At 37.2% G+C, this 14,266-nt stretch overlaps 1 protein-coding gene across 4 annotated transcripts in view; it reads left to right on the forward strand.

The window, feature by feature from the left end:
* l1camb (L1 cell adhesion molecule, paralog b) overlaps positions 1-14,266 on the forward strand; it is a 54,577-nt gene that overhangs the window by 25,780 nt on the left and 14,531 nt on the right. For 3 of the 4 annotated variants that reach the window (XM_026944992.3, XM_053240667.1, XM_053240666.1), the window contains exons 3-15: positions 3,335-3,349; positions 4,183-4,285; positions 6,917-7,086; positions 8,256-8,378; positions 8,521-8,691; positions 8,988-9,099; positions 9,315-9,499; positions 11,071-11,202; positions 11,481-11,624; positions 12,143-12,254; positions 12,506-12,666; positions 13,061-13,220; positions 13,437-13,564. In XM_026944992.3, coding sequence (XP_026800793.3) covers positions 3,335-3,349; positions 4,183-4,285; positions 6,917-7,086; positions 8,256-8,378; positions 8,521-8,691; positions 8,988-9,099; positions 9,315-9,499; positions 11,071-11,202; positions 11,481-11,624; positions 12,143-12,254; positions 12,506-12,666; positions 13,061-13,220; positions 13,437-13,564 — 1,716 coding nt within the window. The remainder of the gene's footprint in view (positions 1-3,334; positions 3,350-4,182; positions 4,286-6,916; positions 7,087-8,255; positions 8,379-8,520; positions 8,692-8,987; positions 9,100-9,314; positions 9,500-11,070; positions 11,203-11,480; positions 11,625-12,142; positions 12,255-12,505; positions 12,667-13,060; positions 13,221-13,436; positions 13,565-14,266) is intronic. The other variant, XM_053240668.1, reaches the window with a different exon arrangement.

A 14,266-nucleotide genomic window follows, 5' to 3' on the forward strand; every position in this document is an offset into this window, starting at 1 on the left:
TTTACCAGCAAACAATGATGTCAGAGCCGAGAGGAATACAACATTTTACTTTTAATTTCACGTTTTAAATTAGATCAGCATAAGCTTTCACACAAATTATTATTATTTCCTAATAACAGCATGACCTAATGTGCTTTATTCCTTTTATACCACAGCGATTTACCAAGAACTACAATTTTTATTAATTAAAGAGTAACATTTCATACTTTTTTATCCATTTATAATTACATTTAATTTTGTGGAATGTCCACAAAACAAGTTAGTTCCTGTTATCACTTACGTTATAGCAACTCTAAAGAGTCATTCCCTCACTAGCCTTTCTTGACTCTCTTTCTTTTAAAGTTGATAAAAAAAACAACAAAAAAAAAAACATTACAGAGAAACCGTAATGCATAAACAATTCTGTCTTGACACTGGAGACTCCTTCCATTTATGTTAAATAAACCTTTCCTTGCAGAAAGCTTCACCGTATCAATGGTTACATGTTTTTCAACATATTAGAAGGAGTGCATTAATATAAACCTGCGATTTACAACTGCACTGCTGTTATAGAAAATGAATCAGCACCTTCTGACCAATCAGATTTGAGAGTTTAACAGCGCTGTGGTATAATGATAGTTACTGAATAATATCTAAGCTACTAGCAACTTTATTTCAACAGAATAACCTACACATTTGTTTCCGTAGAAAAGATATCTTAAAAGCGATCTCTTTATTTGTTCTATAGTTTCTTGTAGATAGCAATGAGGAAATGTGGAAATCATTTTTTTTCCTGAGACAAAAGATGCTATTAATCTCACATTATATCTCCTCTTGAGTTTCAGTCGAGATCTACACAAACTTTCAGGCTGTTCTCAGACGTGCCAAGCTAATGATGTGTTCAGCTCATTGAAATATACTAGCAAATTTACTTAATCACGTTTATTACTAGCATACTAATGTAAATTTGCAAAGATGTAATGAAAATAGCAACTCACTATAACTTTATTTAGCTAACACTTACACCATTACACATTTGTAGAGTGTTACTATGCTCTTAGTTGTTGTTTTTTTTTTTTTTTTAGCTTAAATTGTAAAAGCATGTTGTATATACAGTTTACTGTACGTTGTATATAGTACAATGAACATAAGTTAGCTAATGACAGAGGTGATTTAGCTAGCTAACAGCTACGTGTTGTCATTTACATGGACAATGTGATGGCACAGTGACAATGGAAATGAGAGGAAACTGTCAGGAATCTTGACATTTCCCACACGTGCTGATAAATGACTAAGAAAAGACTATATATTTGTTATTACACTGTAATTACACTTCGCATCGACTGCTCACTGAAGTTTCAGCATGACATCACATCTAATGGATTTTTCAAAGAAATATGGTGGATCAGAATGCACCGTAAATATCAGCTAACCCTAAATCACGCTTTATGAAATCCAGTATCAGTACCCAGTATACCCACTATACCCAGTATCAGTACCCAGTATACCCAGTATACCCAGTATCAGTACCCAGTATACCCGCTATACCCAGTATCAGTACCCAGTATACCCGCTATACCCAGTATCAGTACCCAGTATACCCACTATACCCAGTATCAGTACCCAGTATACCCGCTATACCCGGTATCAGTACCCAGTATACCCGCTATACCCGGTATCAGTACCCAGTATACCCAGTATCAGTACCCAGTATACCCAGTATCAGTACCCAGTATACCCAGTATACCCAGTATCAGTACCCAGTATACCCAGTATACCCAGTATCAGTACCCAGTATACCCAGTATACCCAGTATCAGTACCCAGTATACCCACTATACCCAGTATCAGTACCCAGTATACCCGCTATACCCGGTATCAGTAACCAGTATACCCAGTATACCCGGTATCAGTAACCAATATACCCAGTATCAGTACCCAGTATATCCAGTATACCCGGTATCAGTACCCAGTATACCCAGTATCAGTACCCAGAATACCCGGTATCAGTACCCAGTATACCCGGTATCAGTACCCAGAATACCCGGTATCAGTACCCAGTATACCCAGTATCAGTACCCAGTATACCCAGTATCAGTAACCAGTATACCCAGTATACCCAGTATCACTACCCAGTATACCCAGTATCAGTACCTATTATACCCAGTATACCCAGTATCAGCACCTATTATACCCAGTATACCCAGTATCACTACCCAGTATACCCAGTATCAGTACCTATTATACCCAGTATACCCAGTATCAGTACCTATTATACCCAGTATACCCAGTATCAGTACCCAGTATACCCAGTATACCCAGTATCAGTACCTATTATACCCAGTATACCCAGTATCAGTACCCAGTATACCCAGTATACCCAGTATCAGTACCTATTATACCCAGTATACCCAGTATCAGTACCCAGTATACCCAGTATACCCAGTATCAGTACCTATTATACCCAGTATACCCAGTATCAGTACCCAGTATACCCAGTGTACCCAGTATCCTTATCAGGGAGATACCAGGAACAAAATGTTGAATCGGATATTGGGGAAAACATATCGGATACGTATCTAAAATACATCCTGTTACAAATGGCAAAGATTGGCATTGGATTTGGATAATACATTTTTGGAATCTGGAAATGTTTTACACATAAAGACACTTGACTGTTTGTTTTGTTTTGTTAGGATTGGTTTTATTACATGTATACTTCATATTTTATTATATTTACTATATTTACAATGTAAGTGAGTTTTGTGTGAAAAAGTTTAACTGTGAAGTGCTTCAGTTACACTAAAAAACCCCATTTTAAAGTGAACAATATCACATGGGTATTGATACAACTGATACGTGAGTTTTCAGTATCTGTACTTCAGTATCTATATTTCAGTATCAGTATCGGAAAAGAAAAAGTGGTACCGTGCCATCTCTAATTCCAACAGAGTCACATAGCAGCTGTGGTTTAGGACCAGATTTACGAGCTGTTCGGGTATAAGAAATAAGAAATAAGAAAATATCTCACAAATTTATTTACACAAATAACTCACATTAAAATTACAATAAAAGAAATATAAGATTATTATCACGACAGCCATTTATTTCTAAAGTTCAAGTGTGAAAGAAAGTAAGAAAGAAAAGATGTCTAGAAATAGGCTTTCATTTTAAATAACAATTAATACGGTAACAAGCTGCCATGGTTTATTTGAGTTAATATAATGCTGTGTTAATATTAATAATTATCATGATATGAGAGTGTACTATTTGCATGTCTGTTACTAATGCTTAATGACTAACATCTCTTATCGACTCTATTCCTGCACTCCACTCATCTACACGTGGCCTGACAGATAACATTTCTGACCGTGAGTGTATTTCTTTCTCTTTTTTTCCCTCCAACTCTCTCTCATTTCAATGTCTATTTTTTGCTTTTTGAATCACACTGTCCAGCATAGGGTTGGGCGATATGATGATATAATATCAATATCGTGATGAATTACAATATATCACAATACACTTTTCTAAGACATTGTGAATATATACTCAATTAAACACAATTAAATTCAGTCATTTATTCAATAAAGTTTAATTCTGTTACATTAGTACAGTATCTAAAAGCAAAAAAAAAAAAAAAAAAAAAAAGAGAGATAAATTCTAATAGCTGAAGTTCTACTGAAAAAAATGATACCAAACACATGAGGTAAAACCACAGCAGAACTTTTAAAAACATTTAAAAATTCTTTAGAGTCCAAAGCATTAAAGAAATTAATAAAAAGATGTTTTAAACATAATTACAAACTGACTGGAAGCATATGATGTGATGTTAAAATTTTTGCACTTAATCTCTAAAATGTAAAAAAATATATATATATATTATTTGTCCATAAATAAAAATTTTTCAATATAAAAAATTAAATTAATAATATTACTTTTTATTATAAATGTGTTAATTAATAATGAACAAATATATTATTATTTACAGCGTTTTTAAATGCAACTGTATCACTGGCAGTTTGTGAGCAAACCTGCATATCGTGAAAATCTCGTGTATCGTAGAAATGATCATTTGTCATATCGCCCACTCCTACTCCATCACAGTCAGGATTTAACCAAAGCCTGTTTTTCTATTCCGATATTTAACTGTGTGTACAACTGTAATTGTACTGATGTGTGTGTGTGTGTGTGTGTGTGTGTGCAGTGAAAGAGCCTCCGCTGATCAGACAACAGTCGCAGTCGTACACAGCCTTCTACGTAGACGACGTCTCTCTGCGATGTGAAGCTAGCGGCAACCCCAAACCCACGTGAGTCATTTTAAAATGCCAGTGCTTACAAATGACCGCTGGGAAGCTTTTCAGCCGGAAGACAGATGCTTTATTTACTCTTGACATCTCCTCTCGTGCCTCTGAATTTCCTTATCAGAGACCGAGTCAAGCCAAAAGCCTGCACAGAAGGCTGTTTATTAAATTAAACCGCCGACTATTAATCTGAATTTACTCCTCTGAACCTCCTAACCTCCTGACTTCCAGCCACACTGATACGAACGCTAGCTGCAGATCATTTCCGTGCAACAGATACGCTATTGTGTGTGCGTGAACTGCAGTTCGCTCGTGCCTTTCCGATTTCATGCCATTTAATGAAAAACAGATTCTTCTGAAATACAATCGAGTGCAATGAAAGAATAGATTTTTGCAAGCAAAGTTTGGCAAAAACAACGGAACGCACATAAAATCTCCAAATGTGGTTCATTAGCCAGGACATTTTTGTTTATAGAGTTCAGTGTGTTTATAGAGCTAAGTATGTTTATAGAGTTAAGTGTGTTTATAGAGCTAAGTATGTTTATAGAGCTAAGTGTGTTTATAGAGTTAAACGTGTTTATAAAGTTACGTTAGCTGCAGATCATTTCCATGCAACAGAGCCGTTATTGTGTGTGTGAACTGCAGTTCACTCAGGCCTTTCTGATTTCATGCCATTTAATGAAAAACAGATTCATTACAGATTCTTGAAATGCACTTGTGCAATGAAAGAATACGTTTTGGCAAGAAAAGCTTGCCAAAACAATGGAATGCACACAAAATCTCCAAATGTGGTTCATTAGCCAGGACATTTTTGTTTAAAGTTTGTTTCTTTGGTGTTTTACTGCAGCTATGAAGCTCTTATTGCTAAAAAGTAAGTGAAGTTTATAGCCTCCAGTGTAGCCTTTTGCAAATTCACTGACATTTAACAAATCATTACACACTCATGCCAGTTCAAACAGCATCGTTGAGTTATTCGGTGTCTCAAACAGACTCTCAGATGTGGTGAACTAATGAACTTGGTTGGTTCTGTTTCCCAAAATGTACATAAATTAGTTATTTAAACCACAGTGACGCTAACCCTACATTTACACTAGCAAACGACAAAGCAACAGACGGTTTCTATTTACGCACTCAACACAAAGCAGCGATTTCAGAAAAAAACGGCAAGCAACAAAGCAACAGCATGTATCTGTAAACTGAGATTTTCTCAAATGTATGCTAATTAGGTACGATGCAATAAATCCAAACGACTGGATCCAAGTATTCCTCAGACCAATCCTATAACGCACGTGGTCCGACTTTTCTTCAGTTCCTCACTCACATCTTTAATTCATAACTACAACTAGTTCCCATTTAAAAAAAAAAAAAAAAAAAAAAAAAAAAATTGTTCCATTTTGAAGCAGAATAAAGTTGGTGTCAATTTAGGCTTAGACTCAAGTAGCAGGCATTGGCTTCAGATTGAAGTTTGAAAGCAGACTTATATACAGTATGTGTTTTGAATAATAATAATAATGATAATAATAATAATAGACTTTTAATAATACAGACTTTTGAGTACAAAAGTCTGAAACCACATTGAAAATCTAGGTATTTTTTTCATTCAAAACAAAAAGTTATAGAATTTTGAAAAATTCTATAGCTTCCGCCCAATCACCCGGAGATCGGGAGTTCAAATCCTGACGATGCCACAGTCATCCATGGCAAAATGAGCCGTGCTTTCTGGATGGGGGGATATGCTCTCTCTTCCCTGTCAATCATGGCAACAAAAACCAATCATGGGCGTCTGTGAGCTCATGTATGTGGAAGGGGGCGGATAGCACTTTCCTTTGAGTGCGTTACATTGCCCTGTGATGCAGCATGAGCAGCAGTTTGAGTAATGATAAAGTCGGTTGACTTCACCTGTCTCAGAGGAAGCACACGTTAGCTTTCACCCTTCCCTCTTGGCAGATGCTGTACACTAGTGGAGTAAATGGTGGGTGGGAATTGGCAGGTGACCAAATTGGGGAGAAAAAGAAAAAAAAAAACAAATTGAGAAAATGTTCAATACCTTCAATATTCAGTATTGAAGATTCTTCACTGTTTCTAGGTCACTAGTTAAATTTAGATTTAGCCAATTTGTCATATTGACCATGCTGATTCCTTTGTACATAAAGTCAGATTTTCCTTGAGTGGATGCTGTCAATAAAGTAAAAGTAAATATATTCTGAAAAAAAATGTAAAGATTTTACTTTTGACCCAAATTATTGCCTATAATATAGTTTGTAATGAAAATGCTGAACATAAATGTACTTCCAAATTAGGCCCGTGTTTGACCTGATGGTGGATGGATTAATTTAGAAAAAAAAAACGCTAGCATTAGTGGTGCTAGAGTTTCGCACGCCACTGTAGTTCCGATTTAATTTGTATGTATATATTTCCTTTCTTATTCTGCTGTTTTATTAAATGGTGTACAAATGGTGTTAATGTCTTTTGAGGTGAATGTTTAACAATACATGGACATTATTAACCTGAACGCTATTAGCTTCCTATACCTACATTCGCAAAGCTAAAGAAGTAAACTTCAGACACATGCGGATATAAGGACAGTTCTTGGTAGCGTACTCATTCTCCTTCCTCACACTCTGACCTTGTGTCCAGTTATCGATGGGAGAAGGATGGTGAACTGTTCATGGAGGAAATGAACGGTTCGGGAATTCTTACAGCTGACCAAAGTGAAGAGCTGAAATTTTACCAGGGGAAATATCGATGCTACGCGTCAAACGAGCTCGGCACTGCTGAATCAGACTTGATACACCTCATCACTGAGCGTGAGTTTATCTTTTTCTCAATTTCTCTTTCTCCTTCACGCACCCACTTTGCACCTGTTAGCATGATCTGACTAGCGTTGTACACACACTTTTTTCTCAGTTATTTAATTCTTAATTCAATCCTTAATTCAGGAAGTCGTGTGTATCAAACACATTTCAAATTAGATAGTTTGCCTAGCTATATAAGAATGGAAGCTTAAGTTCTTGGATATTCACTATCTAGCTAATCTTGTCTGCATAGCTAACATTAGCTAGATAATGTAACATTACTAGCTAGCTAACTCTAGCTAGCTCTTGGCAACATGGTTAAAAAAAAGTTTAGAAATGTTTTGTTATATCTGTCACTTAATAATATTCACCAAAGGCAGATGCAAGAAATCATTAATATATCATTAACAAATGCTAATTAAATGTTATGAAAAGTGATTATGGTTAGCATTAGTACTTTTACATATACCACTGCATTGTTGGATTCTTGATACTGATTGGTCAGAAGGGGTTGATTCATTTTAATTATCATTTCGTTATTGCTTCTACAGTAACAAATCACATGGGGACTTGTACGGCAGACGCTCCACATAAACAGATTTTTAAAAAACAGTTGATGGTGAAATTTTCTGTAAGGAGACGTTTAGTTATCATTTAAAGAAGGAGTCTCCAGTGCCAGCACTTTGTAACAGTCAGAGGTTTAAGTCTTCTGACACAGGAAGGTCTTCAGGAGAGATGAGATGAGAGATGTTTTGCGATTTGTCAGAAAGATCAGAGAAAAAAGAGAGGCTGGTGAGGGAACGACTGTTTATAGCTGCTGTAACGCGATAACGTGATAACAGGAACTTGTTTCGTGGATGTTCCACAACATTCAATGTAACTATAAATGGATAAAAAGTACATGTTTTTATGGAATAGATGTTTAAAAAATTTGGAAAATTGCTGTGGTATAAGAGGAATAAAACACTTCTGTCACTGATTATTTTCCTATAACAGCATACCCGCAGGTGTTTTATTCCTTACCTATGACCTTTGTTTGGATGAAATTGTAACATTCTAAATGTTATTTCATATGACAAACCCATACAGCTGTAATCATTAATTATAGTATTGAAGTACATTTATGAGCTCTTAGATAAAGCTATAAAAATTACAAGCATATTTATATTTTACTCCTACAGCCATTCCAGTCTCAGTGAAAGAGAAGAAAGTGGTGAAGATCGCTAACGAGGGTGACAGTGTGGTGCTACAATGCAATATTCCAAAGAGCTCAGTGGAGGCTTACATCCACTGGATGGACAAGAGTGAGTCATTTCTTCATTTCCTGCTGGAGTGTTAAAGTTACTAACCACCCTGATGTCCCAGAGCTCACGTTTAACGCTAGAGTTTAGCATGATTGCGAGTTTTGCCATGCTAGCATAACAGCCTTGTTGTGTTTCTCCTCAGAATTGATGCATATTAAGCAAAGTGACCGCATCACCATTGGCCTGAATGGTAATCTGTACTTCGCCAATGTGCTGACCAGCAACACCAGAGACGATTACACCTGCTACACCCAGTACGTCGAAGCCAGAACCATTTTATCCACAGAGCCAGTTTCTCTCATTGTTAATCCCTGTGAGTAACACTCCAGTTACACTTCTCCATACCTAATAAACTAACAACTAAACCCCAAACTGTAACTGTATTTTTTTTTTTTACATTGAATTTTTAGTTTATTTAAGAAACAAAAAAATCAAATATGGGCCACCAACTAATAGATGCTAATTATTAGATTAGCTAAAATGCACACTTTTAAGGTTAAGCTTAAGATTTAACTACAGTATTTTTTGTCTCAACTTATGCTTGCAATTTATTTATGACACAAAATTCATGTCTATACTGCTAACATACTGCTCCCTTTTTTCTTAAAGCCAACGAGGTAGTGAACAGACCACCCGGTTTCCACCAACCTGAGAAAGCACAGACCCATTATTTTGCCCTCCGAGGCCAGACTCTCATCCTGGAGTGTATTCCACATGGCCTGTAAGTATGAAATCATATGTCAGTAAATGTTATGCTAGGTATAAGCTGTAGGAAATGTAGCTGTTTCCATCCTAGTTTCGTCATGAAAATATAGAAGATATGGAAGAAGCTGGCAGAAAGCAGCAAAGATCCAAACTGAGAAGCTCTCTCCTCTTGGGTTTTTTTTTTTTTTTGTGTGTGTGTGTGTGTGTGTGTGTGTGGTTTTTGTGCTCTAGGCCGACTCCCATAGTCCAATGGGAAAGGAAAGACGCTCCGCTTTCCTCCAGTCAAGCAACTAAGGAGCGCTTCGACCGGTGGCTGGAGTTTGCTTCCATCACGGAGAGTGATGATGGAGAGTACACCTGCACCGCCTCTAATATAATGGGACAAATAACACGCTCGTACACAGTCACCGTGGAGGGTAATTAATTCAATTCAATTTTATTTGTATAGCGCTTTTAACAATGAACATTGTCTCAAAGCAGCTTTACAGAACATAAGAAACAAAAAGCATGCAAACAGAAACAAAAACATGCAAACAGTCCTAGATCTTAGACAGAATTATCCCTAGTGAGCAAGCCTGAGGCGACTGAGGCGACTGTGGCAAGGAAAAACTCCCTTAGATGATATGAGGAAGAAACCTTGAGAGGAACCAGACTCAAAAGGGAACCCATCCTCATTTGGGTGACACTGGAGAGTTTGATATGAACAATGTCCTTTCTATATTTATTTATAGTCATGTAGGTTGTTGTCTTCCTCAAAGTCCTAAAAAAGTCCACATAGGGTTGGCACCCTATGGTTGCTTTGAACACCCGAATCCTCATGAGGCAGAAACCGGCTGGAGCAGGTCCATCTCTGGATGCCTCAGGATCCTCATAGGGTTGGCCTCGTCTACTGGAGCTGGCACAATCTCTATGTGCCTCGGGGATGGGTAGAAGAAGGGAAACAAGTGGAAAAGGAATTAGCGTAGCTGCTGTTCAAATATTAGTAAGCCCTAAGTCATAATTTGCAATTAATCAGATGTACTGAAGCACAAGGTTATGGTGTGTGTTAAGTGTATGCCTGGCTAAAGATATATGTCTTTAATCTATGTTTGAACTGGGAGACTGTGTCTGAGCCCCGAACACTGTCAGGAAGGCTATTCCAAAGTTCAGGAGCTAAATACGAAAACGCTCTACCTCCTTTTGTAGACTTTGATATTCTGGGAACTACCAGAAGTCCGGAGTTTTTTTTTATCTTAAGGAGCGTGGTGGATTGTGACGTGTTAGAAGACTGGCTAGATACGTGGGAGCTAAACCATTTAGAGCCTTTACACATTTACACACACGTTTATACACACACTATGGGGTTTTACTTCTAGCTCTATGCAAATATTGAACATTCAAATAAAAAATATAAAAAAAGCTTGAAAATTAAAATAAAACTCCTGAATATTGCAAAAAAGTTTTTATGCCTGACTTTTCTGCTACTTAAGGTGGAAAAGTCGGAGTATCAGGATGTAGAAAATGCAACTCTCAGGACTCAGGAGAAGTCTGATACTGAACTCCCAAAGGGTCACAATGATTTCTTTTTGTAATACTTCTTTTGCCTTCCCTCGCAATAATTTTTGCAATTGGGTTGCGTTCTTTTACAATAGTTTTGCATTCTCTCGCAATAATTTTTTGCATTCCGTTGCAAAAGTATTACATTCCCACACAGTAGTTTTGCTTTTCCTCACAGTAGTTTTTCATTCTATTGCAATTATTTATGCATTCCCTCAGAATAGTTTTGCGTTCCCTCTCAGTAGTTTTGTGTTCCCTCACAATAAATTTTGCATTCTCTTGCAATAGTGTTGCGTTCCCTCACAACAGTTTTTGCATTCACTCACAAATATTTTTGCACACAATCCAGGAAGCAACGCACTAGACTAAAAAAAAAAAAAAACCTACAGAAGCCGATGTCAGGCACCAAACATGTTTTGGCTGATTTTGATTGGTTGTTGTTTGTGTCCAGCCGCTCCTTATTGGACGAAGCAGCCTGAGAGTGCGCTGTACTCACCGGGAGAGATGGTCAGACTGGACTGCCACGCTGAGGGCATTCCTACACCACACATAGCATGGAAGATTAATGGAGTGCCCCTCTCAGGTACACACACACATACACACACACACACAAACAAGCACACAAACACACACACACTTGTATCTATTATACACGCACACAGACACACACACAAACAAACACACACACTTGCTTTCTCTTATTTCTTTCTTACATTATTATGTTTTATACCACAGTGCGGTTGAATTCTCGATTCTGATTGGTCAGAAGGTGTTGATTAATTTTCTGTAACAGCAAGTAACTCACATGTTTATATGTGTAAGTGTAAGTGTGTAAATGTTTCTCCTCCATGTCGTGGTCAGAGACGGCTCCTGAGCCGAGGCGCAGTGTAAAAGGCGGGACTTTAATCCTGACTGATGTTCAGTTCGCTGACACGGCCGTCTATCAGTGTGAGGCCTCCAATAAACACGGCACCGCCCTCCTTAACACCTACATCCACGTCGTCGGTCAGTCATCACTCTGTACCGCTCTCTTTCTTTCTTTCTTTCTTTCGTTTTCATTCATTCTTTCTTTATTTCTTTTTTTATAATTCTATATAGCTCTTCTCATTTATCATTTTCTTTTATTTTCTCTTTTGTTTTCCTTCCTATGTTCTTTCTTTCTTTCTTTCTTTCTTTCTTTTGCTTTCATTCATTCTTTTTTAAATTTTCAATTCTATCTTTCTTATTTTCCTTTTTTGCTATCCCATTTCTTTCTTTCTTGCATTCTTTCTTTCTTTCTTTCTTTCTACATTACCTATTTTTTCTTTTTTACAATTTTATGTTTTAGCCGTCTTCATTTTCTTTCTTTCTTTCTTTTTCTTTCTTTCTTTCTTTCTTTCTTTCTTTAATTATTCTTTGTGTCCAGCACTAACTGTGGAGATCAATTTATAATATGCTTTAACTTTACCTGATAGATCTCTCTCTCTCTCTCTCTCTCTCTCTCTTTCTCTCCCTCTCTCTCTCTCTCTCTCTCTCTCTCTCAGAACTGCCCCCTCAGATTCTGACTGATGACAGTCGAGTGTATAAGGTGACGGAGGGATCCATGGCGTCTCTCAGCTGCAGTACTTTCGGTTCTCCACGACCCCAAATCAGCTGGTCAGTTTTCTGTCTCTCTGTCATTAACCATCAGTGTGTTCATTCTCAAATGCAATAACACAATAACACAATAACACAATAACACAATAATGCAATAATGAAGTCCTTATTAATTAATCATTTTAGGTTATTTAGGTAGAGTGAAGAGTGTTTATTATTTATGCACATGTGTAATTGTTTTTATTATTTATACACACGTGTGTAATGGTGTTATGTTATTTATACACACGCGATATTGTCGCGTTCTTCAGGGAGAGTGAGGAGTTCGGTCCGGTTCTGTCCAACCCGAGGATGTCCCAGATGGCCAATGGCACGTTACACATCACCAACGTGAGCCACGAGGACGCAGGAACGTACCTGTGTTCAGTCACACACACCAATGTGTCCATTACTGCACTGCTGGTGGTGCTGAGTAAGTAACACACACACACAATAAGATTTTTATACAGTCACAGATATGGATGTGGTTATGACTTTCTTTCTTTCTTTCTTTCTTTTTAACGTTGCTTAATTTCTATTTTTTTTTTTATTTTACTTTATTACTCGGTCTCTTTTCTTTTTCCTTCCAGTCTTCTTCTTCCATTTAGATTTTTTTATTTAATTTAAAAAAAATTTTTATTTATTACTTTTATTACTTTACATTAAACTTTTGGTTTCCTTCATTTTTATTTCATTTTTGTCTTTGTTTTTATTGTTAATTTTTTTTGTTGTCTCTCTTTCTCTATTCTATTTTGTCTCAACTTCTTTCTATTTATCATCTTATCTGTCTTCTCTTATTCATTTTCTTTTTGCTCTTTCTCTCATAGACAAGACCCGGATCGTGTCCCCTCTTCATGACCACCGGATATTAAGTGGACGCTCGTTGGTTTGGCCGTGCAGGTACGAGGTGGACGCTCGACTCTCTAAGCCCTTAATCCAGTGGAGGAAAGATGGACAAAAAATCACAACATTACCTCCAGATGACAAGTAAACACTCTCACTTTCTCTCTCTCTCTCATTCTCTCATTCTCTCCTTTTACAGGAACGAAAGTGGTGTTTGTTCATTTTTTGGAAAACGAATTCCGTTTCTGTTTAAGCAGCTCATAAAAACACAAAATACTTTGTGTTTTCATCAACTACTTACTAACTCCGGGCCTAATGAATAGCTATATTTAATGATCTATTTGTTCGTGTGATCGGCAGATACACAGTTTTTGAAAATGGATCACTGAGGATCTCTGACATCCACGCTGAAGATGCTGGACACTACACGTGTGAGATCATCACCAGATTGGATTTCGATATGACCACTGGATCACTGACTGTGATTGGTGAGAATCTCTCAACCATCTATATCAATTAAATTAGAGTTTAGTGAGTGAGTGAGTGAGTGAGTGAGTGAGTGAATGTGTGGGTTTGTGAATAAGCGAGTGTATGGGTAAGTGATTAGATGAGTAACTGAGTGAACCTATGGGTACATGAATAAGTGCATAAGTGAATGAGTGAGTGTATGGATAAGTGAATAAATGAGTGTATGGGTAAGTGAATAAGTGAAGGAGTGTATGGGTAAGTGAATAAATGAAGGAGTGAGTGTATGGGTAGGAGACTGAGTGAATGAGTGAGTGTATGGGTAAGTGAATAAGTGAAGGAGTGTATGGGTAAGTGAATAAATGAAGGAGCAAGTGTATGGGTAAGTGAATAAATGAAGGAGTGAGTGTATGGGTAGGAGACTGAGTGAATGAGTGAGTGTATGGGTAAGTGAATAAATGAAGGAGTGAGTGTATGGGTAAGTGAATAAATGAAGGAGTGAGTGTATGGGTAAGTGAATAAGTGAAGGAGTGAGTGTATGGGTAAGTGAATAAGTGAAGGAGTGTATGGGTAAGTGAATAAGTGAAGGAGTGAGTGTATGGGTAAGTGAATAAATGAAGGAGTGAGTGTATGGGTAAGTGAATAAATGAAGGAGTGAATGTATGGGTAGGAGACTGAGTGAATGAGTGAGTGTATGGGTAAGTGAATAAGTGAAGCAGTGAGTG

The sequence above is a fragment of the Pangasianodon hypophthalmus genome, chromosome 16 (assembly GCF_027358585.1).
Source record: "Pangasianodon hypophthalmus isolate fPanHyp1 chromosome 16, fPanHyp1.pri, whole genome shotgun sequence".
In the NCBI taxonomy this organism is placed as follows: Eukaryota; Metazoa; Chordata; class Actinopteri; order Siluriformes; family Pangasiidae; genus Pangasianodon; species Pangasianodon hypophthalmus.